At 37.0% G+C, this 25,482-nt stretch overlaps 2 protein-coding genes across 2 annotated transcripts in view; one reads left to right on the top strand and one right to left on the bottom strand.

Annotated features, from left to right (window-relative positions):
• Positions 1-13,290, bottom strand: part of LOC140144544 (uncharacterized) — a 43,866-nt gene extending 30,576 nt beyond the window's left edge. The window contains exon 1 of the mRNA XM_072166365.1: positions 13,054-13,290. The gene's annotated coding sequence lies outside the window, so the exon portion shown is untranslated. The remainder of the gene's footprint in view (positions 1-13,053) is intronic.
• Positions 13,291-17,849: 4,559 nt separating this feature from the next.
• LOC140144534 (uncharacterized) lies at positions 17,850-23,781 on the top strand (the record flags this gene model as incomplete). Its single annotated transcript, XM_072166355.1, has 4 exons — positions 17,850-17,964; positions 20,054-20,356; positions 21,043-21,083; positions 22,572-23,781. Coding segments are annotated over 4 exons (831 nt in total), but the record flags the coding sequence as incomplete, so codon positions are not given.
• Between the last annotated feature and the right edge of the window lie 1,701 nt (positions 23,782-25,482).

Here is a 25,482-nt window from a genome sequence, read left to right as displayed (position 1 = left end):
GAATATTTAATGAGCAGCGCAATACTGCCTCAAACGGTAAAAAAGATGACGGGGTTCACCAAAATTCCGATGCTATGCACTTTGCATGCTTTGTGGTGCCTGGCGTGCTAACCGGCTCCTTTACTTCTAACTTTGTACAGCGTGAATGGGGGTAGTTTGTTTGTGCCTAGTAGAATAGAAATAATGAATAATGAAAAAAAGCTGCATGTGATTTCAAAAAGTTCTGGACGCAAATCTACTACTTTAATTCCCATGGCCAAATATTGGTTTTCCCTTATTTTTGACTGTAACTCCACAACTGTTGTCTGTGCTGAAATAAAATTTCCAGTGCAGTAGTTGTAATCCTTGCCCCTATAATATACATATCTTACTTGTCACCAATGCGCTATAATTTTTGAGAAAAATGCAAAAATAGGCACAAAATTGGGCAGAGGTGTAGTACCCCCTTAAAGGCCCAGTGATTTGCTCGGAAACAGGACGGTTCGCACCCTTTCAATTTCGCACCCGTGCACTTTCGCCCCCTTTTTAAACCGCGGGTAATGTGCTGCTGTTGATTGATGATGCACGATCGATCGCTTCAACTCACGGCGGTACAGTGGGGTATTGTATGTGTATAGTATTGGTTTAGTGTTGATTGTCTGTGTTTGCAGTACCGGTACTGAGTCCAGCGTGTACAAAAGCAAATAGTATGTTTACCCGGGATGTTGATGGAGTCTCCGGTTCGATTGAATTTAATAGGCCTATATTATTACAATATATTAAATGTGCTTCGACTGAAGATTGGTATTCATTATGTTTTTGATTTGTTATTTTATTTTATTTAGGCCTATTTTATTTCATTTCTATTTTATTTTATTTTAGGCCTATTTATTATTTTTATATATTATTATTATTATTATTATTATTATTATTACTAGAGCCAAAGCCTTATTCAGACTAACACTATTCTTGACATATAGGCCTACTCGCCTGTATATTATATTTTGATCCGTTTTGGCCCATTTGGACTCATTTCCACCCGTTTCGATCTATGTCGCTAATTCCCTATTAATTGATTGATGTATCATTGTATGCGCTGCAAATGGGATAGCTACCAATCTACCAGATGTACCTGTTGGGGGAATGTGATCTGTCACATTATACTCAAATGATTTCACCTGTTGCCCATTCGACTCCAAGAATAATTACTTTCACTGTCACCAAAAAGCGCAGAGCCACAGCGCCATTGGTGCTCTTGTTTTATTTTATAGTAGGCCTTCCTCTTCATGTTGTTTGTACTTTTTAACACACATCTTTTTCCCGTATTTATTACGCCCTCCCCTCATAGCGTGTCTACGGTCGTTCACCCGTAATATCATTACGTGACTCTGCGTCGTTTACGCGCGCGATGGCGTAGTGGTGCGTTACCCGCGCGGTATCGCTGCGCTACGCGAGCGGCTTCGCATTAGATAAGCCTGTGCGACGCGCATGGCTAGCTTAGTAACTGATTACTTTTTTTGTTTACTTAGGATAGCAACGGACCACATTTTTACTTATTTTGAGGCCAATTCTTGACCGTTTTCAACCAAATAAAGTGCATTACCCTCTCCGTATATTCATCGATATCCCGTATGAATTTGGCGACATGTTGATCGTAACTGACGGAGCCTTTATCGACATACCCAGATAGATACAACATTCCCCTATTTATAGTAAGATTATTATTACTAGCGGGATACCCGCGCTTCGCGCGGGTCCCCGCTAGATGAGTAAATGGGAGCGTCCACTATAACACGAAGAATTACTGAACAGGTAGAATCATTGAAAAGGTACATTTTGATGCTTGTGATTTCCCGTTTTCCATCTTATTTATTTAATTCTGTTGTAATTATAGCTTTTTTCCTTACCATTCGTGATTAGTTTCTTTCTTCCCTTCTTTCTTTTGTGCCCATTTTCATTTAGTTACTTTAACCCGTATACCGGTACTCATACCTTTTTGTCGTGTTCACCCGTTATCATAACCCCGTGATCCGTCCATGTACCTTTTTGTCCTCTTTTTCCTTCTTTCCGTATTATCATGTCCACTGGTCTCTGGCTTGCAAGTTGCGTGGCTCTGCGCCATTTACGCGCTTTATCACTGTTTTTGCAGCCAATTCTTGACCGTTTTCAACCAAATAAAGTGCAATGCATTCCCCGTATATTTCTTAATCTCCCGTGTGAATTTGGTGACATTTGAATCCAAACTGACGGAGCCTTTCAATCTGAGTAAATGTATTTTTATCATTGACATTGTAGTTATAGTTGTAGTTATAGTTGTAATCACATTTTTATAATCATTTATAATTGTAGTTGGATTATAGTTGCATTTATAGTTGCAGTTAGAATTGTAGCTGGATTGAGAGTTATAATTAGAGAGTTATAGTTGAGTCTAGAGTTATAGTTGAGTTTATAGTAGTTGTAGGTTTAGAGTTAGGGTTGAATATTTCACTTATGCTACATATGATCACAGAAGTAAGAAATCTTTCATGATGATCAGGTATTAAACCTAGTAAATTCAAAATCTAGGTCTATAGATTCAAATCTTCTTAGACTATACTCCAACATCAGATACTCTTTTTTTCTGGAAGACCTGGGTAAATTACTTGAGGGCACAACAAAGGGAATTAGTTTTATGGCCATATTAAATGTTTTCACTGTGGGAGACTATTAGCATGATTAGTAGTTGTGAAAACAGACCCTGGAAATAAATTCCAGGATCTGTGCTGTGACTTGGTATAGATCTGATCACCTACCAAGCCTATACTGTAAAAATAGTCATGATATAGTGGGGTGGGTGTAACAATGCGGTACTTAAAAACAATTGTGCCATTTTAATAGTACCATTTAGCATAACATAATTAGTGCAAATTGCACTCTATTATTTTAATTAGTGTTCAGTGGTGTAGTTCAGGGGTTGTGGTGCCCAGGGGCCAATGATACATGTACATAATGGTGCCCATTTTTTGCATCAGCCCCCCCCCCTTACAAGTGTTTGTGAACGGTCCATAAATAGTTTTGCGAGCATAGCAAGCATGACATTTTGCACACATTTCTGTACTGCCCCCTCTTTTAAAGTGCCAAATCCCCACAGCTCATAATTAGGGGTATATGAGGGGTGTTTGGGTGATGGAGCCACCTTCAAAAACAGGGTATAAACTCTTCTACAGGAGTGGGAGAATTAAGAAGGGGCCAAGAGGTGAAAAATTTCCAAATCTTCCTGCTTCCCCTCTACTAAAATATTGTTGATATTCACTGAGAAATTTTGGGTCAAAATTAGAATGTTTAAAAATTGTGGTCTAACCAGGCCGAAAGAAGATACTTTTGGTCAATTTTGTCCCAGTATTTTGAGCCGAGGCAATATCGATCAGCCGGGGGGGGGGGTCAAAAAATTTTGGTGGGTATGCTCCCCCGAAATTTTGAGGCGGTGGGTCTTTGAGAGCTGACTGCGTACTGATAAAAGGGGGTCTTTTGGAGCTGCGAACCCGGGGGGGGGGGGGCACTCCAACTTTGGAGGTGATGCGGATGTAGGGCTGTTAAGACCCCCTTTTTCAGTGTCGCTGTCACCCAAAGACCCCATATTTTTTACTAACACATGCTCTGTCACCCGAAGACCCCCTATTTTTTCATTTGATCTGTCACCCAAAGACCCCTACTTGTTCAATTTAACAGCAACTTTATCACTGATTTTGTCACTTATTTTGAAAAAACAAAGAAATTTGAAGCCATTTAGAACTAGAAATTCAATTTACGAGGTTTCTGTTGCGCTGTTTCGGCTCTCACCCAAAGATTCCATTTAAACAAAATGTCATGTTCTCACCCAATGACCCCATAATTTTTACAACATTCCCCTATTTATAGTAAGATTACTACTAGCAGGATACCCGCGCTTCGCGCGGGTCCCCGCTAGATGGGAGCGTTCACCATAACAGGAATAATTACTGAACAGGTAGAATCATTGAAAAGGTACATTTTATTTTCTCTAAACCTGCCTCTTCTTCCACTTTCTTTTTTAGTTTCCTTTGCTTTAGCTTGTGAATTTCCGTTTCCATGTTATTTATTTATTTAACCTCGTTCCCATTATTTTCTAACTAAGTTCTTACTTACATTTCACTTTAGCTTCTTTGTTTATTTGCTGCTTGTGATTTCCCGTTTCCATGTTTTTTTATTTAATTCTGTTCTCATTATTTTAGCTTCTTTTTTCTTACATTTCCTGATTAGTTTCTTTCCTTCTTTGTTTCGTTCCCGTTTCATTTAGTTACTTTAACCCGTTGGCCTATTACTCGTACTTTTTTGTCCTCATTTTAATTTTCTTTTTCTTAATAGTACCGCTTCATGTTGTTTGTGCAACAAACATCTTTTTCCCGTATTTATTACGTCCTCTCATAGCGTGTCTGCGGACGTGTTCACCCGTTATCATAATTCCGTGACCCGTCCATGTACCTTTTTGTCCTTTATTTTTCCTTCTTTCCGTATTATCATGTCCACTGGTCTCTGGCTCGCAGTCGCGTGGCTCTGCGCCGTTTACTCGCCCATTGGCGTAGTGTGCGTTACGCACGAGGCGCCGACGCGCTGCCGGCCAGCTGCAGTGACGCGTAGGCTGACAACCGATTTTCATAACAAAAAACCCGTTTTTACCCATATTTTCACTGTTTTTGCAGCCAATTCTTGACCGTTTTCAACCAAATAAAGTTTAAACACGTTCCCGTATATTCATCGATCTCCCGTATGAATTTGGGGACATTTGGATCGAAACTGACGGAGCCTTTATTGTGATACATACATAGATACACAGATACATAGATAACAAGTATACTTTACAAGTGACTAACTTTGGAATTTAGAGTGCTCAAACCCATTACAGGTGAGCTATAGACAGACGTTTGTTTGTAGATACATAGATACAACATTCCCCTATTTATAGTAAGACTAGCGGGATACCCGCGCGAAGCGCGGGTCCCCGCTAGATGAGTAAATGGGAGCGTTCATAGCTATAACAGGAAGAATTACTGAACAGATAGAATCATTGAAAAGGTACATTTTTATTTATCTAAATCTGTCTCTTCTATACATTTTCTTTTATAGTTTCTTCTGCTTGTGATTTTCCGTTTCCATGTTATTTATTTATTTAACCCGTTCCCATTATTTTCTAAATCTGTTCTTTCTTACATTTCCCTTTTTTTTATTTGCTGCTTGTGATTTCCCGTTTCCATGTTTTTTACTTAATTCTGTTCTCATTATTTTAGCTTCTTTTTTTCTTACATTTCCTGATTAGTTTCTTTCCTTCTTTGTTTTGTTCCCGTTTCATTAAGTTACTTTAACCCGTTGGCCTAATTACTCGTACCCTTTTGTCCTCATTTTAATTTTATTTTTCTTTATAGTACCGCTTCATGTTGTTTATACAACACACATCTTTTTCCCGTATTTATTACGTCCTCTCATAATATAGCGTGTCTGCGGACGTGTTCACCCGGTATCCTGTGACCCGTCTATGTACCTTTTTGTCCTTTATTTTTCCTTCTTTCCGTATTATCGTGTCCACTGGTCTTTGGCTCGCAAGTCGCGTGGCTCTGCGCCGTTTACGCGCGCATTGGCGTAATGCGCATTACGCACACGGCGCCGACGCGCTGACGGCCAGCTGCAGTGACGCGTAGGCTGGTAACCGATTTTCATGACAAAAACCCCGTTTTTACCCATATTTTCACTGTTTTTGCAGCCAATTCTTGACCGTTTTCAACCAAATAAAGTTTAAACACGTTCCCGTATATTCATCGATCTCCCGTATGAATTTGGCGACATTTGGATCGAAACTGACGGAGCCTTTATAGGCATACATACATAGATAGATACATACATGTAGATGTAAGAAAACGGAAGATGAGTAAACGGAAGTGTTCACTCAAACAGGAGGAATTACTGTACAGGTAGCCGGGACAGGTAGACTCATTGAAAATTCCTCATAAAGGACATAAAGAACACGAAATATGGATATCCAACTACTTCGCCTCGCATGGCTACAAAGAACCACTTACCGCGCAATATCTTTTTACCTCAAAAAAAAGAATTAATATGTACCAAAACACGTTTCAAAACGTAAAAAGGGGCCAAGTTTAAAAAATCTTTCCTGTGTGGCTTTTCACCCTTTTTTAAACTTGGTCCCATTTATGAAAGTTTCTAAAGACCCATACGAAGTCATCTTTAGGCTACTTGTTTGTTTTCTTAGTTGTCAGTGTTCATTTTGTAGAGTAAATTAATTAATGTTCGTGCTTGATTGAAGTTTTTCCGTAAAGACGTTATAATGTATTTTGATTTAAGCAAAAGTAGCAAATACTCACTTTGTTAAATACATGTAGATAGATACATACAACATTCCCCTATTTATAGTAAGATTATTATTATTATTACTAGCGGGACACCCGCGCTTCGCGCAGGTCCCCGCTAGATGAGTAAACGGAAGCGTTCACTCAAACAGGAGGAATTACTGTACAGGTAGCCGGAACAGGTAGACTCATTGAAAATTCCTCATTCCTTCCGAATCCTTACGATTTTTATCATCTTGGTAATCTCGTAACCCCATCCCGTTAAACCACAACCCCGTACCCGTAATCCATCCAAAGTAGGCCTACCTATTTATGTCCTTCTTTCTTTTCTTTTCCCCCTCCCGTACCCTTACGATATTTATGTCTTCGTAGGCCTAATCCCGTTATCCCATATCCCATAACCCCGAGCGCAAGTTGGCTATGCCCACGCCGCACCCGTGCGTGCAAGTCAAGTGGCGCGCGTCGTGTACGCGGACGCGCTAACGGCGCGGTTTATGCTAGACATGTAGACACGTTGGTTAGCATAGGCCGTAAAGAAACAACCGCTATAAAATTGCCCGAAAACCACACTTTTTACTGATTTTGAGGCCAATTCTTGACCGTTTTCAACCAAATAAATTTTAGACACATTGTCGAATATTCCTCGATCTCCCGTATGAATTTGGCGACATTTGGATCGAAACTGACGGAGCTTTTGCGTGGACACACATACACACAACATTCCCCATTTATAGTAAGATTATTAGAATTATGTTACCTTATTAGTACTTTATTAATAGCTATATAATTTAGTGTTAAATTATTTATGGCCTATAAAATTTATATAGGGCCTAATATTGATATGGCCAAAAATTTGATGGCTTATAATTTATCATTTTATCCCATCTTTATGTTGCCGAATTGATCTTCTCTGACTAATGGGAAAAAATATTTAGCAAATTTCTCAAAGACAAATGCGCACAAGCAAAACAAACGCCTGGCAGCAGCTTTGCGATAATGCTGTGCTGACTTTCGCCACCTGTGACCTTCCTTCACTGCGAGTATTAGCTGCCACTAGTACGCGAAAGCGCCGGGCGTTACATGTGTTCAATCAATGCAATGGTAGCCTACGGTGACTAGGCAGTAGCACGCATATATTCGTCCCAGAACATACCCGTACCGGATCGATTGCTTGACAAGTCTCCGGGCCACGCGGCCGCGTGACTGTATACATAAGGTGTGACTTCTTCAACCCATTATGTAATGAATGACTTACGGGAAAGCGCCGGGTATGGTGTGGGTTCAATCAATGGTACCGTAAACAGACACGCAAAAGTGCCATATGCCTAGTGACGTACGATCGATTGCTTGACAAGCCCCCGGGCCCCGCGGCCGCGTGCCGGTATACTTGTCAAGAAATACATGCATACAAAGATATTTATTTACGAACAATATGTTACGATTGCACATTGAGAAATATTACAATTGCATCCATATTCTTTGCCAAATATAAAATATTATTAATCAGGAAAGTATTCTGTTCGTTTTAATGAGAAATGTAAATAATGAACCAAATGTTTTAACTTTTATGTCTTTTAATGAATGATGTATTTTGTCTGTGTTCTTAATTAATTTAATATATATATTTCTACAAGTGTTACGTAAATTGTATAAAACAAAAATATGTAAATACTTTTAATGAATTTTGATATATTTGATGTATGATTTTTTTGATGTTTATGTTAAAAAAAATTCTTACATAGGGCCTATGTATAATTCTACAAATTGTTTTCATGACACAGGGCCCCTGTAATAGCAGATTTATCTGAAGGGTAACCCTGTATAAATATGGTTTTAATAAATAACATAAGTAAATAAACAAATTTGTGGAAAAAATGCTATCCAATTCTGCATTGTAAATGATTGACATTTATGTTCATGATTCATTTTGTTTACCGGCCTGTCAATCACGGACTCATTATGACGATGCTTCATTAACACCACGGCATATCTTACACGGTATCTTAATCCGCTAAATACTTTATGCCGACAATTTTAAGGCAGGATGTTTGAACTCGAAGATGTCAATAATGTAATAGCATCTACATTGTATTTCTTATATTAATAAAGAAGATCTTGTAAAGGGGATGACTTTCTTTCTTTCTTTTTTTTTTTTATAGTGCCTTTTTTCTTTTCTTTTTTATCAAGAAAGTTGCTTTGTCTTTTGAAACATGTCTTGTTTTTGGATCTTGCTGCACATAATAATTTATTTCTATCAATTAGATTTGTTCAGTTCATCTTAAAGTCATAATGTACGATCTTATAATATGAATTTGGTTAAATTTTTTCAAACCTGATTTTTTTTGCATATTTGTAATGTTTACACATGTCACAACTTGCACCTAAATGGAATCAGCCAAATTTGTTGTGTTTGTAGGTAAAACAGAGCAAAGTTCGACATAAAGTCATAATTCAAGAAATTATGACTTTATGTCCGCCCATAGAACTGCGTGTTAAACGGTCAAAATAACAAGCAGTGTTTCTTTCACGTTACCTCGTTATTTCAGCTTAAAATGGACAGAAACCATTCCCGATCATTATTACTAGTATTATTTCAGCATTTTGAGTATATAATGACAAATTTAAAATTTGAAGGAAATCGTACATTAAGCCTTTAATTTCTTTGGTTTTTTTTCTTGTTTTTTCTTCTTTTTTATCTTTCTTTCTTTCTCTCTTTCTTTCTTTGTTTTTCTTTCTTGTTTCTTTCTTTCTTACACTTACACATTAAAGTATTTATTTTGGAACTTAGCTACAAATATTATGAATTGCAACTAAACACAGAAACGCTAAGAAAGAAATTTTTGACGAGCCGAAAGGGGGGGGGGAGGCAAGCAATTTTTGGATAAAACGCTCTAAAAATGCTCAGGAAAACAGTACGGAAACGCTTTAATATGCAAATTATCCTGCTCGCTCCGCTCGCAACATAATATCTAGACCATTTAAGGTTTGAAAATTGGGATCCCAAAAGTCATGTGTAAGGGGGGGGCAAAGATTTTTTGGCGGGCGAGGGGGGTTATTATTATTATTATTATCATATTATTAATTATCATCATATTATATTATTAAATTAACTTTGTTTATATGTTTTGTGTTACTCCCCATTGGATTTTGTGTCATACTTTCATTGTTTTTAATTTTATCCATTGCTTGTTGACACTTGTATCCTTTTGGATCCATCCTTTGGTCGCGCGTCAGTTGGAACAAATTTCCCCTGTTTTTATACATATGATAATTAATAATTAAATATAAATTTATTATTTACTATTTATTATTATTACTATTTTTATCATTGAATTCTAATTATTTCATTATTTTGGGTAAGCCTGCTGCTAAAATATCTGGCCTGTAATAGGCCTATATTCTGAGAAAAAAAATCGTTCCTCTATTTTGTTTTAAAATATCCTTTCTTTCCTTCCTTCCCGGGTTTATCATGACTTAATAAGTGCATGCCCGACGGCCCAGTACTATAAACATACTACGCCGCATCGCCAGGAGTTCAAGCAACCAATCGATCGAGCATCAATCAACAGCATGACAGCAGCACAATACCCGCGGTATAAAAAGGGGGCGAAAGTGCACGGGTGCGAAATAGAAAGGGGGCGAAAGTGCACGGGTCCGAAATTGAAAGGGTGCGAACCGTCCAGCATTCATTTGCTCATCCGGACGATCGTAAAAATCCTCAAAATTCAGATTTTGGTACCTTTGTCATTGTCATAGATGTGCTAACTAAGTCTTAGCCTGCGGGTGGTTCAGCCGAAAGCCGCGTATTTAAGACAAAATAAAACATTTTACACAAATCTGTAATTTAGATACTGACAGTATCTAAATTATAGCTACATGTATTTGAATGGGGCTTCAACTTCGTCAGTACTGCTGTTTTCTTCGTTTTTGCCAAATTTGTCATTTCAAAAATACCAAATGACAATTTGAATGACCTAACTATCCTTCACTTTTAAGCAATTTATAAACAATTTTAATTTTTTACACTTGCTGAATGGGTCTTTAAGCTTTTCTGACCAAAACATGTGATTTATATGAGATTGAGCTGCATTTTACTTTTTAATTTAGATCGACAAACGTCTACTCTGCCCCAGGTAGACTATCCACGACCACGACCACGACGACAAGCCATTTAGTTGATACTACTAGTACTATTCATAATAGTAAGACTTAAAAGGGCATTTCGTGATCCACAGCCTCATCCCCCACTTTTCTCAAAAAAGTTGAGATTTTTCCGGGGGGGGCCACTCAAATATGACGGTGTACGCATGCGTGACCAAATTTTTTTCAAACACCCCCTAAACGAGTTTTACCCTACCAGCAAATTTAGCCCCTTAATAAGATAATTTAGTGTAGATTGTAGAATTTACCCCCTAATGAGTTTTTGGCTGGTGAAAATGCAACAAAAATGTACCCTTTTTGGACTCATAATTTACCAAAAATTTGAAAAGGTGCCCTAAACAAGTTGTCCAGTTTCAGAAAACTACCCTTATTCTTAAAAATCACTGTTTTTAGACCCTAAACGCGCCACTCGCGTACCTTGCCTTGCCGAAAAAAAAAACACCCCTTTTACTTGTTTTTTGGTCACGCATGCGATACAGACCATTTATGTGAGTGATCCCCCCGGGAGATTTTTACATCACTGGAAACCTCTTGCTACATAATGTTTATGTACAAAATATTTCTTGCAGATTAATTCATTTAGCAAAGATATCGTGAAATTTGAATTTCGTTCTGGTGCACCAGAACGAAATTACAACGCATTGTCTATGGAGCAGTGTAATACACATAATCATGCATGACTCGCGAACGCAAAATCGGAATCAACTGAAATTTTGGGAATAGGTTTTTTTCATGGATATCTAATGAAAAATGACATAAATAGAGGATGCTAGGATCACGAAATACTCCTTTAATAGAAAAAAGCTGCATGTGTATGTATGTAAGCTGCATGGCTGCTGCTACTGCCATGACTGCCCTGTACTATGTAATTTTATGTGTCATTCATTGGTGTGACTCACTGCATGCATGACTTGCTGCTTGGACATGTTTCATGGATGGGAAATCCCGGGGGGCACTGGTCATTGACAAGGGGGTATCATGCGTGGCCATGGAGTTTCAAAAAGCACCCTAAACAAGTATGTGCAACGACTGAAAATACACCCCTAAATAAGTATAATAAGTGTAATATCCTACCCTAAACAAGTATTGGCGTTTTTTTACCCCTTAGCAAGTAAAACATATATTTTCGACACCCTAAGCAAGTAATACTACTTGAAGCTCCATTTTCATTGATTTCTTTAATAGTAACTCAGAATGGCTCTGCTACCAGCATGACCAGGGCAGAATATGGCTATTTTAAAATTACAAAATAAACGTTACATTATTTTAAGCTGAATTATAGTATCAGAGAGAGTAAGAGGGAATTAAATGAAAAGAAAATTTACAAAACTCTAAGAAAAAACAACAATGAAGAAAGTTAACAAAAATAGAGAAAAAGAAGTCAAGAAATGTTTTTATATCATTTTTGTAGGCCCTATTAAAGTTTCGACAATTTATTCTCCATCCTCCAAATATTATTATAGACCTACAAATCATGTTTCAAAGTGAGACAAAAATCATAAAATAGTGGTCAGATTTTTTTATGACCTAGGCCTTATTGCGAAAAGATGAAAAGTGCATAGGCCCCCTATTAATAATTTATTTTAAAAGCTTAAAATGACAACAATTAAGGCCTACTTCTGGAAGGAATCGGATGAATAATAGTGGTATTATTTCATAAGTTGAATAAAGTATTAGGATGAAAATAAGTCGGTAAATAGCGACTGAGATGCATGGTGCTCAATCAGTTCAGCCAAGACTTGCAGGATTCGTGTATGACTGCAGAATTTGATACCAATCCAAAAACGTATTTTAATACTGCATCATATCCATCTTACCTTTTAATATTCATTTGATGTTTTTAAATTTGTTTTTTAAATAAAATCAAGATCACTTATTGTGACAAAATTCTGACAAAAATCTGATGCTTTTGACGATAATAACATGCATGGTTTTATTTATTTATTTTGTGTATAATAGGTCACAGGTCAAGTCAATCAATCCTCTTCCGTAGATATTTGTGGTTAAATAATTGTATACAACATGAAAATTAGCTTGAAAATCTTTATTTTTATCCATAATACAAGATAGAAAATTCAAATAATAGTAAAAATATTTTAAAATGAAATGAGAAACTTTGGACTTTATAAAGGAGAATTAAAACTCTTAAAATCAGAGTATACACGTGCTGTGCATGTACAATGTACATTGTACATGTACTGCATGTTGTAGGGTTGTGTAGCATTGAATGGGTTAATGGGAAAATATTAACAGGGCCAGCTGGGCGAAGTCGGCAATCTTTATGGACTTAAACAGAGAACTACACAGTCAAGTCTAGGGATAAACATGAAGGACAAGGACTGGAGTCTGGACGGACCCTAAATACGTAAATCTGTTGTGAAAAAGATACCTTTTTCTCTAATTCCATGTTTTTGACACCCTATTCACGATACGTACGTACAGTGCCTGATCGTGAAAAAAGACCCTTTTTACGTGATTTTTTGGCCACGCATGATACCCCCTTGTCAATAACCAGTGGCCCGGGGGAAATCCCCGCGATATTAATAATCATCATTACCTCATCATCGATCTAGAAAATATAGATCTAGAAAAGTCTGGATGGAACTGAAGTTGAAGAGAACAACATTAACGTCAAATTCTTCTGTGAAACACACTGCTTGGCTGAGAGAATTCATGTCAATGTCATTTTGCAGTCATGCAATGTCAAATGTCATGATAATACCGCGCTGCTGGTGCATGGTGCAACTTTTCATGAACTGAACTTCCGCATTCTGAATAGTCTTACACACAGACTTTACGATTGGCGCGGGTTGGGTGGAAGAAAGCGTGCTCAAACACTGTCACTCGCAATGACTTTGCGAAGACTAGACTCGACCTTGAAAAGAGCCGAATTCTGCAGCTGGTGAATTGTCAGTGCCTTGCCCTTCATTGCCTTTGCTTCCTTGCATGTAATCCAATCTCGTGCTTGGATTACACAATGTCACAAATGATAATAAATAATGATGATTAATGTTTATTTTCAAATGTCATCTTTATGTTCCTGGTTTCCAGATACTTCAATGGACTGGTAAGTAATTTGTTTTTAATTTTAAAATTACAATTTTTACAATTACAATTTACAATTGAATTCATGAATTAGATCATGATCATGATGATCGATGCCTGATGATGCATGCTACCAACCCGGGCTACCAATACTACTAGTACCGGTACTAAGATCTTAGGGCTGGCATTTTCTTCGGGCCTCCCCCGGGGGTCAGAGAATTTTCAGACCAAAAATAGAGGGGTGTGTTATATAAATTTTTTTAACACCCAAACTGGGGGTTATAGAATTATTGTAGGTATCACAGGGAAACCTCAGTTAACACATTTGTTAGTCAGTCAAAATGGCCTAAACCGGCAATACAAATTTACATTGAAATTAAAAAGAAGCTTTTTAAGAAGGAAACCTTCATAAATATGTTGTCTATACTTCACTTGACCATGACCCAAATATATGATTTTTTTTGGTGATGAGAGACCCGCACATGGTATTTCAGAGAGATTTTGATAGCAGTTCCATTAAAAAAAGGTGCTATCGTCATGAGACTAAGATCTAGAAACACCCCCGTAAGGCCCTTCACAATTAATTCTTAGTTTCCTGTTTCATGGTTGAAAACCAGGGATGAGGCGACTTTTAATTATTAATTATTAATTATCTTTTATTTTCTTTATTTTAAAATAAGTGGTCGCAACCTACATCAAGCCATTTTGACAAGGAGCATGCATTTAATTATTTTACTACTATGTTTGATTTTATACATAAGTAATGGTACAATTAGGTTCTATGTTTATTCATCATTATATATGATATGATCAAAGTCAGAAAGTAGCAAATGGTAGTCATTAAAAGTTATTTTTAAAGAGAAAATCCAAAATATAAATAAAATAATTAAATATTAAAGAGACATGGGTAGTAATCCAGGTGAATAAATAAACGTCAAAACTTTACCTGAAAAGTTTCCTTTTTTCTAAAAACGTCGACGCTGCCACAAAGCCAAAAATCAACCCTTTTTCGATGTTTTTGGGGACGAGCATGCATACATACCACTTCACTTTGGTATGCGAGTGACCCCGCGGGGCTAGACTGTGGAACTCAGTCTTCAATGATAGTCAGTCCTTTATCTTTTGGTCGTTATATGACTATCATTTGATGACTGAGTTCTTATACATTGTATCTTCCGAGGAGCAGTTTCAGACAATAGCTTGGAATTATCGGAGCAGAGCTGTTATCTTTTGAATTGTTTTATGACCACTGAAGCATATGATAGTCAAACCTGTCAAGGACACTCGGCGTGAAATTGAAAGACCATCCATGTCACTCGCCACAAAAGAATGTCAAAGGTCATAAAACCCCCATAAAACACCAATTTGGTGTCTTCTGCTCCCAAGAATTTGTACCTAAAGGCCTATGGCTGCATGCATGCATGCATCATTGCATGATACACCCACCCTCTTGGATTTTGTTCTCATTTAGCTCAAATCAAACGCACCTTTCATGAACCCCTACAATGTAAGTGAGATCACAAGAAAACAAATTCAAATTCCATTTCGTTTGTGAATGTCGGGCTGTCAAAGTTTGGCGACCTTGACGAAAATTGGGAATTTAAGTGAGTCCAAATGACAAAGTGTGCTCTTTGAGGGGCATTTTCTTCTTACATAATGACCCTCTTCAGTGTTGAATATGGTCATTCACTGGCTGTGTCTGAAATGCCTAATGCCAAAAAAGATAGATTTTGAATTTCGTTGGGATTTTTTTTTTTTTTGGGGGGGGGTCAAAATCAGCACTTCGCAAGTCTGTTTAAAAATCAACTTTTTTTTTTGAAGGACCAATGATAATGTCACAGTGCACTTATATAGGTCCTAATTATATTCAGAATGGATTAACAATGTGCAAATTGTCTTTGACCAATTCAAAACAAAAAGAGAAATGTCTAGACCCCCTACAGAATTTTCGGGCCCCCTAAAGTGGTTCAGCCACAAATGGCACTTAAAATCAGCAAATTTTGACCCCTAATAACTTATGGTTTTACAACAGATATGAATCTAGGTTGTTTGTTTCAGACTAGAATTGACCAAATTATAGCAGTAATACTACAATAACTCATTTTGTCCACACTGTATGCTCACTTTCAATACCATGACAGTACTTTTCTTTTACCCTAAATAATATTTGTTTGTTTTTCTTTTGCAGATGAAAAATGGCAGCTGAGAAAAGAGGTAATTTCTCAACAATTTTCTATTTCTCATAATCGTAAATTTATTATTTGTATAGTGCCTTCAATGATGTGCACATCTCAATAGAACTTCTTTTTCATCAAAATTAGTTCACAAAATTCACATCCTCTTATTCCTCTATGATGTCCATATCAATGCTGATTTATGCTTGGATATGCGCTGGTGACAGTGTTCGAAATAAGTACTTATCCTCTTGTCCTCTCCAAAAATCACTGGGGACAACCATATTGAGCTATGTACTTATCCCCTGGACAATCACTATATTTTACCTCCAAAAGTATGACACATTATGGGGACAACCAAAATGTATTGAGGACAAGCAGAATTTATGCTTTAGTTATCCTCGGGATAACCTCCAGATTTTCCTTATTTCGGACACTGGCTGGTGAAATGACGTAATAAATCGGATTAACTACCATAGCAATATAGGTGAAAATTTTTTTTGATTATATCGCGCTGCAATACAAGCAGGTTGCACTCATCATATGTGTATGTCTGCAATCATAGATTATTAATTTTACAGGTGCAAGTGATCAGTATGATATGGTTCAATGCAGAGGTACCGCGTGAACATACCAGTGCAGCGCGGTATATTCAAAAATTGTCCTCACCTATTGCTATGGTAGTTAATCCGATTATTACATAACTTCGCCAGCGTATTGAAATGTCTAAATATCACCAGGTTGGCGCACTCAGGAGTGGACAGGCTGGGAAATAAGAAGTGCCGGACCAGGGGCTACTTTGTAAAAAAATAGCCCCTGGGTCACAGTGTTTTACAGGGAACCAGGGGCTATTTTCAATCATTGAAAATCATTTCAAGCCCCTGGTGCATTGACAATGCACCAGGGGCTATTTTGAAAGCACATAATTACTGATGTTCGATAATGTTATGATAAATGCCTTAATAACCATTAACCAGATAAACATGCAGGCAGAGAATGCAAGAAATAATCCTAAATTCTATGAACAAAATGCACAATTCTAATTATTAGTCAAAATGACCATTAGGGCCAGGTGCCAGTTTGAACAAAAATAGGTGGCCCTGGTCACAGGTATTTACTTCAAGAGAACCAGGGGCCTTTTGGGGCTTTATGGGAGCCAAATGGCCCCTGGCCCCCACTTATTTCCCAGCCTGGTAGTGGACACCCTACCAGCCCTCGAATTAACCCACGGCACCCACGGCATAATGCCGTGGGTGCCCATTCCCACTGCCGTAATGCCCTCAAAATATGTCCTTTACCAACGGCAGTCACTTGCCGTGCCCTCTAATGAAGTTGCTGTCGGTGCCTCAGCCCTGTCCCTTCATTATAAAATCATCTTTCAGACTGTTGTGTGTTTTCTTTGATTTTGAGAAATTGCCTTGGTGCCCTTCTCAAATTTTCAACAGTTGCCATGATGCCCTCTTGAAATATTACAAACTGCCGTACTGCCTTGCCTTTTCAGTGAAAATCCAAGGCAATTATCAACTTGCCCTAAAAAAGTTGCCGTGCCCCCCCCCCCTTCAGATCCTTAATGCGAGGGCTGCACCCTAATTTGTCAAACATATGTGTGTAACATATTTTATGTTTGCTTTTAAAATACTTGTTTAAAGATAGGAAGAAAAAAGACATCAAAATAAGAAAATTGGCATCATAATGAGCCGTTTGCAACAATGTATGCTCGGGAGTCAGGGTCAGTAATCAGTTTTAATATCACACTTTGTTGCTAGACAAGCTGATGATAATAATAAAGTCATTTGATTGGATCAGATTCTGTGACACCATGACCAGATCATGTGGTTCTTAATCTTGCATCTCTGTATTTTTTATCTAAATCATGTTTATTTTCTGCAATTCCTTTCCATAGCAAAGCTGAAGCGCCATCCTTCAGAAGTACACTTGCGAGAGTTGGCAAATGATATAGGACATGAATGCGACAAGCTCGCTACCTTCCTAGGTTTCAAGAAAGCCGAGCTGGACCAACTACACCTGACCCACCGAGGTTTTGAAGACTGTGTTTTTAACATGCTGGTTAATTGGAAACAAAGGAACTACAAAAATTAGATCTGTTTAAGGACTTGTGTGATGCCCTTGAAAATGCCATAGAGTTGATCTGGTGTGTAAAGTGGAAGACTGGAAAGAGGAACCACATAAATCACGGGACATTGTAGATGAAGATGAACCAGATGCATCTAGTCCTTCCAGTGCTACACGTTAGTTGAACATGTGTCCCTTATCCACAAACCTGGAACATATCAAAATGTTCCTCTTTTTTTTTATTTTGATGTAAAGAAAATACTGAGTCATACAGAACGGTAAACTGCATATCCGTCTTTACACGCTTTTCAATGGGAAATGAACTTTGCTGCTTGGATGATGTCACGAGAGGTTAGCATTTATTCCTTATTGAAAAGCGTGTAAAGACGGATATGCAGTCGACCAGCCTCCATAGAAAGCAAGTACCGTATTGGTCCGAGTATAGTCCCACCCGTTTTTTATGTGAAAATTTTTCACAATTGGGGGTGGGATTATACTCAATTTCAAAAAAAAAAAAAAAAAAAATTATTTTTTTTTAAAGTTTTTTTTTCGGTTTTGGAGTGTCCCTGGACCTAGACCTAGATGCTAGGATCATTCATGGTTGACCTAAAAAAAAAATTAAAAAAAAATTTCAAGATATTTTGTATTTTTAATATGAAAATTGATACTTTGTTTTCATGTCATACTCTATTAATGATTTCAAAATGCATTCAAATTATATGCATTTTGAAATCATTAATAGAGTATGACATGAAAACAAAGTATCAATTTTCATATTAAAAATACAAAATATCTTGAAATTTATTTATTTATTTTTTTCTTTCAGGTCAACCATGAATGATCCTAGCATCTAGGTTTTTTACAATTTCTGAAATTTTTCGAAAAATGGGGGGTGGGATTATACTCGAGCATGGGACTATACTCCGACGAATACGGTAATTTAAACATTTTACTTGGCAAATCTAATGAAAAAAGAACCCACTACTTTAGCTGTATACTTCCAAAGATATACAAGGAATTATTTCAGTTGAAATCCATACACCTCCTACAATGTATGGAAGACATGACCTTAATCTCCCTCACAGGGGATGTAGAGACTTCAAGTGGAGTTACCCATTCAGGTAACCCCATTTGAAATTCACATTCCGTGTGTGAAAGATTAAGGTTATATCTTCCATATGGGGTATATTTATTTTCCAACTGGAATAATCTAATTTGTCAAGGTTTCAAAGACATTTAGTATCAATGCATTTCTTATGAGAAACACACTTATGAATTTTCCAAAATGATACACACCACTGAGCCAGGGTTGTTGATTTTTTTATTTGAATCAGATTTTTTTGATTTAAATCAATTTTTTTGACTTTTTTGATTCCAAGAACTGCTGTACCCCATGATAAAGTCAAAAGAGTACCAGTGGAATGCTAGTTATATGCATAATCCTACCAGGTATTTACAAAAATCAAAACATGGTTTTACTTGTGAAAATTTTCAAAGAAAAAATTTGGTAAAATCATGGGGAACAAACCTGTTGAATTCTGCACCTTGAAGATGAATTTTTATCAATAGATAAAGTGACATCATAGAGGTATTTTAATTGTATCCAAAAGTTGTAGAAGCATTTATGAAGTAAAATAAGTCAATTTAAGCAAGAAATTAACTTTTATCAAAAATGGTAAAAAATGGAAAAAAGTTTTCAAATCAGTGATTTAGTAAAAAATTAAGTGATTTAACTCGATTTAAATCGGCATGATTTAGATCAAACAACCCTGTCACTGAGGGATTATTAACTAAAATTCAGTGGGCATTTATAAATAATCCTCTATTTCTGATATAATTTTGTGCTTTGATAAATTTTTCGGTATCACAACCATTGACCCTAAAAAGGACAGTTTTCTTAAATGTGACTAATTTTTATCATTTCTGTGTCTTTGGCCTGCAATATACATGTATCTCAAAATCAGATCTGCCAAAATGCTCCAGGATTTGTATGTATGTATTTCAAAATCAGATCTGCCAAAATGCTCCAGGTTTTGTGAGATAGAACAGGTCTCAATTAATATGATCTGTTTACATGTATAATCTGTAATTAACTTTAAATTGTATGCAACCCTAACTCTAAACCTTAACCTAGTTACTAATCCTTCCCAGTGTGTTGTTGCGGGGGTGGGTGCGTATTGTATATTTACCGATGTGTGGCGTGCAGGGCCTACGAGAGCTAACCTTTTTAGTAATGATTTTCTCAATTTCACATCCAAATTACAGCTAGACCAGAACTGTCACGTAGTTACAGCTACATAAACAAAACTCTAGAGGAAGAACAACTCCGTGATCTCAGTGAGAAGATCGGCGCAGAATGGGAAAAAGTTGCAACATTCCTAGGTTTATCACCCATGGATGTTTACAAGATCAAGTTTAGTTATATAGTTGCTGGAGACCGTGTGTTTGAAGCGCTGGTCCAGTGGAAACGAGGGATGACCAAGAACACCAACATGGTGAAGACATTGGCCAAAGCTTTGGAAGACAGCGGAAGGAGGGATCTTGCAGAGGAGATACGAGAAATGGGTGGTAAGTAATTGGATCAGAATTGAATGAAAAGGGGAAAGCTGATTAAAAATCTCGGTCGAGTTTTCCAAAGAAAAAAAAAAAAGATAACAAATAATGGATAGTTAATGATATGAAGAAGAAGTAAGTGAAATTTAGCAACGCGCCTGAGGTTTATTAGCGCGAAGTCTACACTTCAAATCTATTGTAATCCACCATTGTTATATTCTCTTCATTTCTATTCATAACTCGTAATGCAGGAATGCAGAAAACAAATTACAATTATTAAAACTAAAAACTTTGAAATTGAACATGTATATCAACCATCAAAAATATACATGCAAAAACACCCTCTTTTCTATACTTCACAAGTTCTACTTGAATGGGTATAAGTTGGAAAATATCAATATTATGCCTGTGGTTTTAGATATAATTTGTCTAAATTACAAATATTGCTGCAGTTTGTTGTGATATTATAATATTAATGTAACAAGAATAATTGTTCAATTCAATTAACTCGTTGTCACCACCAAATGAAGTTGGAAAGGGGACTGGTCATGTAAGATGAATAGTTTACTATCTACTTGTTTAATTGTTTAGGTATTGCTGAATTCTTTTAGGGTTTTTGTTATAAGACCAACTGATTACTTATGATAATAATTATGACACATGCTTTATCATGCTGATGATTTATATTTCTAATTCTACAGGTTATAATGAAGAAAAGAGGAAGCAGGACATTAAGAGAGATGTAAGTGGATTGTTATCACAGAATTTCTGACATCCAGCCCTCGAATGAACCCACAGCACCCATGGCATAGTGCCGTAGCTGCCGTAATGCCCTCAAAATATGTCCTTTACCGACGGCAGTCACTTGCCGTGCCCTCTAATGAAGTTGCCGTCGGTGCCCCAGCCCTGCCCCTTCATTATAAAATCATCTATCAAACTATTTGTGTGTGTTTTCTTTGCTTTTGAGAAATTGCCTTGATGCCCTTCTCAAATTTTCAACAGTTGCCATGATGCCCTCTTGAAATATTACAAATTGCCGTGCTGCCTTGCCTTTTCAGTGAAAATCCAAGTCAATTATCAACTTGCCCTAAAAAAGTTGCCGTGCCCCTTCAGATCCGTAATTTGAGGGCTGCTGACATCTCTGTCAATCAAACTCCCCACAGCCTGTGATTGGTTAGCCAAGCACAGCCAGGTGCATATTTTTTTTGATTGACAGTTGCTAGGCATTATAATACTTGGTTAGATCTGTGAGTAATTACGATTGTATTGCAATTGAGATACTTTTACTTGAAACGGGTTCATCGGGTTTGTGTGAAAGAGTTTTTTGATTTGTCAAAACCAGTTGAAGAACTTGCTATTTTTTTGCTAACAGTTTCGTCAGTGAACCACTGACTTTTTCTAAGCTTTTTGTTGTTGTGATGATCCAACAACTGATGACTGGCGGGAAATTATGATCCATTTTTGGAGATTGCTACCGGAAGTGACATAATTTCCCGCCAGTCATCGGCTGTTGGATCATCAAAACAACAAGCTTTAAAAAAGTCAGTGGCTCACTGACGAAAAATAGTAAATTCTTCAAACAATTGATGTTGCATTTACGTTACATGCGCATTGCAAAATGCCTGACTGGCGCACACTTATGAGAATTTGCGCAAGTGCATGTTAGGACTTTATTGATGTATGCAGTACAAAACACAAATAATTTTCGCCAATTATAAGCTGAACAAACTATAGCTTTGAGTGTGGGCCTGTTCATCGGCAACTGACTTCATTTGCGCAAATGAGTAGGTTACCGTATTATACGAGGTAGAAAACACGTTTGTGTAAATGTTTTCTTGTCAGAAATGAGACTCTGAGTATTTCTACTCTATAAAACTGGGGCCCAAGCACTGATGAAAACCTCAGCATTGCTGGATGCAGATGTTCTTCTGACTCATAAAATCATTGAACTCCAATTCAACTAGGCAAATAAGATTACCCAATCAACAAAGCAAAGTATTGACCCATTGACGTTACGTAATAAACAAAATATTGTTTACTAATTATTGCAGTGAATATAATAAGCTTTTAAGCTCTTGTGATTGGATAAAAATATGGTAAAAACTAGTAGCACTGATGAAATCAACCAACAATCAGGCCTTTTTCAAAGGATATCCTGATCTGCTGGGGATATTAATATAACTGTCTTGATTTACTTTATTTTTTTCCCTGTTCTTTTTAAATCAAACAGTTGCTGGAGCTATACAATCTACCACCTTTTCTTGGTGAAATACTGAAAGGTTATGAGAAAATAGAAAATCCAACCATACCCTTTGACCTTTTCATGGAACTTTGTATAGCACTTGATCCTCCTGATGTACTCGGTAATGACTGGCGCAGACTAGCTGATAGGCTAGAATTAAGTCGCTTCATCTCTTATCTAGAATCAGAGTACAAAGAAGGTCCGACGTCGGGAGTATTATGGTGCTGGATGAAAAAGAACAAGTCATTGGAAGAACTCGCCAAAACGCTTGATGAGATGGATCGAGGTGACGTTGCACTGAAGATCAATGCTCACCTTGGAATCGAACCATGTGAGGATGATGTTCAAGGTAACGAATGAGAAAGAAGATCAACAGAGGTTTCTGTGAGAAATGGTTTGCGACCAGCTAGCAGCTACAGCTATCCAGTATTTGACATTTCACATTCAGATATGAGAGTACCCAATGGAATGTACATGTAGCAGACTACATACCTGAAGTTTGTGTGACATACAGATACCTTAAAAAAATTGGTGGGTTCTCAAAGTCAAAAGTGACCTTTCACAATGGAGCATTATAAATCTCACCGGGGTACTCGGTATACAAATGACCATATATACAGGGACCTGCCGCAAACATGAGTAGCGTTTTTCGGCCTTTTTGTATATCAATGTCCCCTTTTTCTAGGTCAAAATTGGTATATGGATGGGTCCATTTGTCAAACTTTCTGATATTTTATTAGAAAATAGCCCAGTTTTGCCTGTTCACTATAGCCAAAATTGTTGAAATTTCACAATAATTTGTGGAAAAAGTTGTAAATCTAAGATAATTTGTGTTAAATTTGGCGGAAATTTTGACATTTGATATATCAATGGGTCCAAATTTCTTTGAAAAATTGGTATATTGATGGGTCCAATTAGAAATTAACAAGGCCCAAACAGCATGTAGGTTTTGACAGGGTCTCTGGTAATTGGGTTGGATTGCCAAGTGCTATCTGTTACAGGGCAAGTTCAAATGATCTGTATGCAACTTTGAAAAAAATATATATCTATCAGTATTCAAATCATTTTGTTACCTTTAAATGGGCAATTCCATTGAATATTCACACACCCCCTGTGGAAGATTTCACTGCCATCTCAATTCCAGTTAAACCTTATGTTGATAATGTTCAATCCAGCTGAAAATTTTGGCTAGTTTTATGTGAAAATTGTAACATCCAGTTGAATTTTGCACAATTTGGCCTAAAATTAGACAATTTCAAAATCTTCCAGTTTGTATGGATGAAAATAGTGGATCTGGAATAATTTACACTGTTGAATTTGGTTGGAATTTCAAAATTTTCCACAGTGGGAATATGGTTTTCAAATGGAACAGCCCCAATTTATTTGTAAAACTTCCACGTCTATACCTTTTATAGTTTTGAAAAAAGAAAATGTTTTGTCAAATACTCACACAAAAAAATGTTGCACACAGATGAGCATTTGACTTAGTGTTTCTAGCTTACATGTACTGCTGCCCACAAATGAAGATATGTCACCTGTATCACATACTGATGTATTTGCAATGGCTGCCTTGTGTGACCTTTTATTATTGTCATCTAATATTGTATAAAGTGTTATCACAATATTACAATCCCATGTCCATTCATAAAAGAAAGAAGCATGGTGTAATATTATACAAATATTAACTGTCTATGAGTGTGATGGACGATGTATAATCACGAGTTGAATGGATTGTTCCATTCCACGAGTAAACGGCAGTGGAATGGAACAATACATCTTTCACCAGTGATTATATTTCGACCATTACACAAATTTAAGACAGTTAATATTTGTTTTATATCACTCATGCATAAATTCTATTACTAAAATACTATTTAAGGTAGGAAATACATTTTTCATCAACATAACACCATGTTTTGCCGTGATATACTTCACATTTTGGGGTCCACCCCATAACTAAATCGGCGAGTCAAAGATTCAGCTCACGATTTGGCGCAGGCGCACTACGGCAGAGCACATGATGGTAAAGACTATCACACGGAGAGGGTGATAGTAAAAATGATAAATGGTAATCAACCAATGAACTGTCTAGAATTTATGTATGAGTGATATAATAAGTAACAATATTATACAGTGGCATGTCCATCCAGGGGGTCTTTGGGTGCTGAAGCCCCCCTCCCCCACGCTTTGTTAAAAATCATGTAAAATCAGCCGTTTTTTGGCAATTTTAGCCATTAAGCCCCCGCATAAATCTGAAAGAGCGGCTGAGCCCCCCGCAGGAAAAGATCCTGGACGCGCCGGTAATATATAAAGTACAATGATAATAAAAATCATTGAAGGCAGCTATTGCAAATATGTCACTATGTTCAGTTCAAATTAATTGCATCTTCAGTTCAATATTGGGCTATTCAGTTGTCAAATCCATACACCCCAAAACCATGATGTAATCTTCCACACACGGAGGGTGAATGTCAAATAGGGTTATACCTGAATGGGTGACTTCATTTGAAATCTACACCCATTGATTTCCATAGGGGCTGCATGGATTTCAACTGGAATTGCCCACTGATGCTAAAAATCATTAACAATGGTGTAAATTTGAAATTACTTGGTACTTTAGGTCGGTAAACATGAGTAAGATTTAATCTTTCCCTAGTCCTTTTAAGAGGGCTGAGCTTTCGGTACTCTAGCGAGTGTCATTTTCAGAGCTGATGATCGTTCTGAAGATGGATTCTCTAGGAAAGATTAAATCCTACTCAATGGTGTAAATGTTGTTGAAATCAGTCTTTATATTATTTCATTAAGTTTATTTGAGCAGAATTTAACAGTTTTGCATTTTGATGTTTGCATAACATAAGAGCTACCCATGTTATGCAAACATGCTGTGTCCATTCAAAAC

Source organism: Amphiura filiformis, unplaced genomic scaffold (genome assembly GCF_039555335.1).
Source record: "Amphiura filiformis unplaced genomic scaffold, Afil_fr2py scaffold_62, whole genome shotgun sequence".
Lineage (NCBI taxonomy): Eukaryota > Metazoa > Echinodermata > Ophiuroidea > Amphilepidida > Amphiuridae > Amphiura > Amphiura filiformis.
The sequence above is the reverse complement of the archived record's forward strand: the minus strand, read 5'-3'. Positions and strand labels throughout refer to the sequence as shown.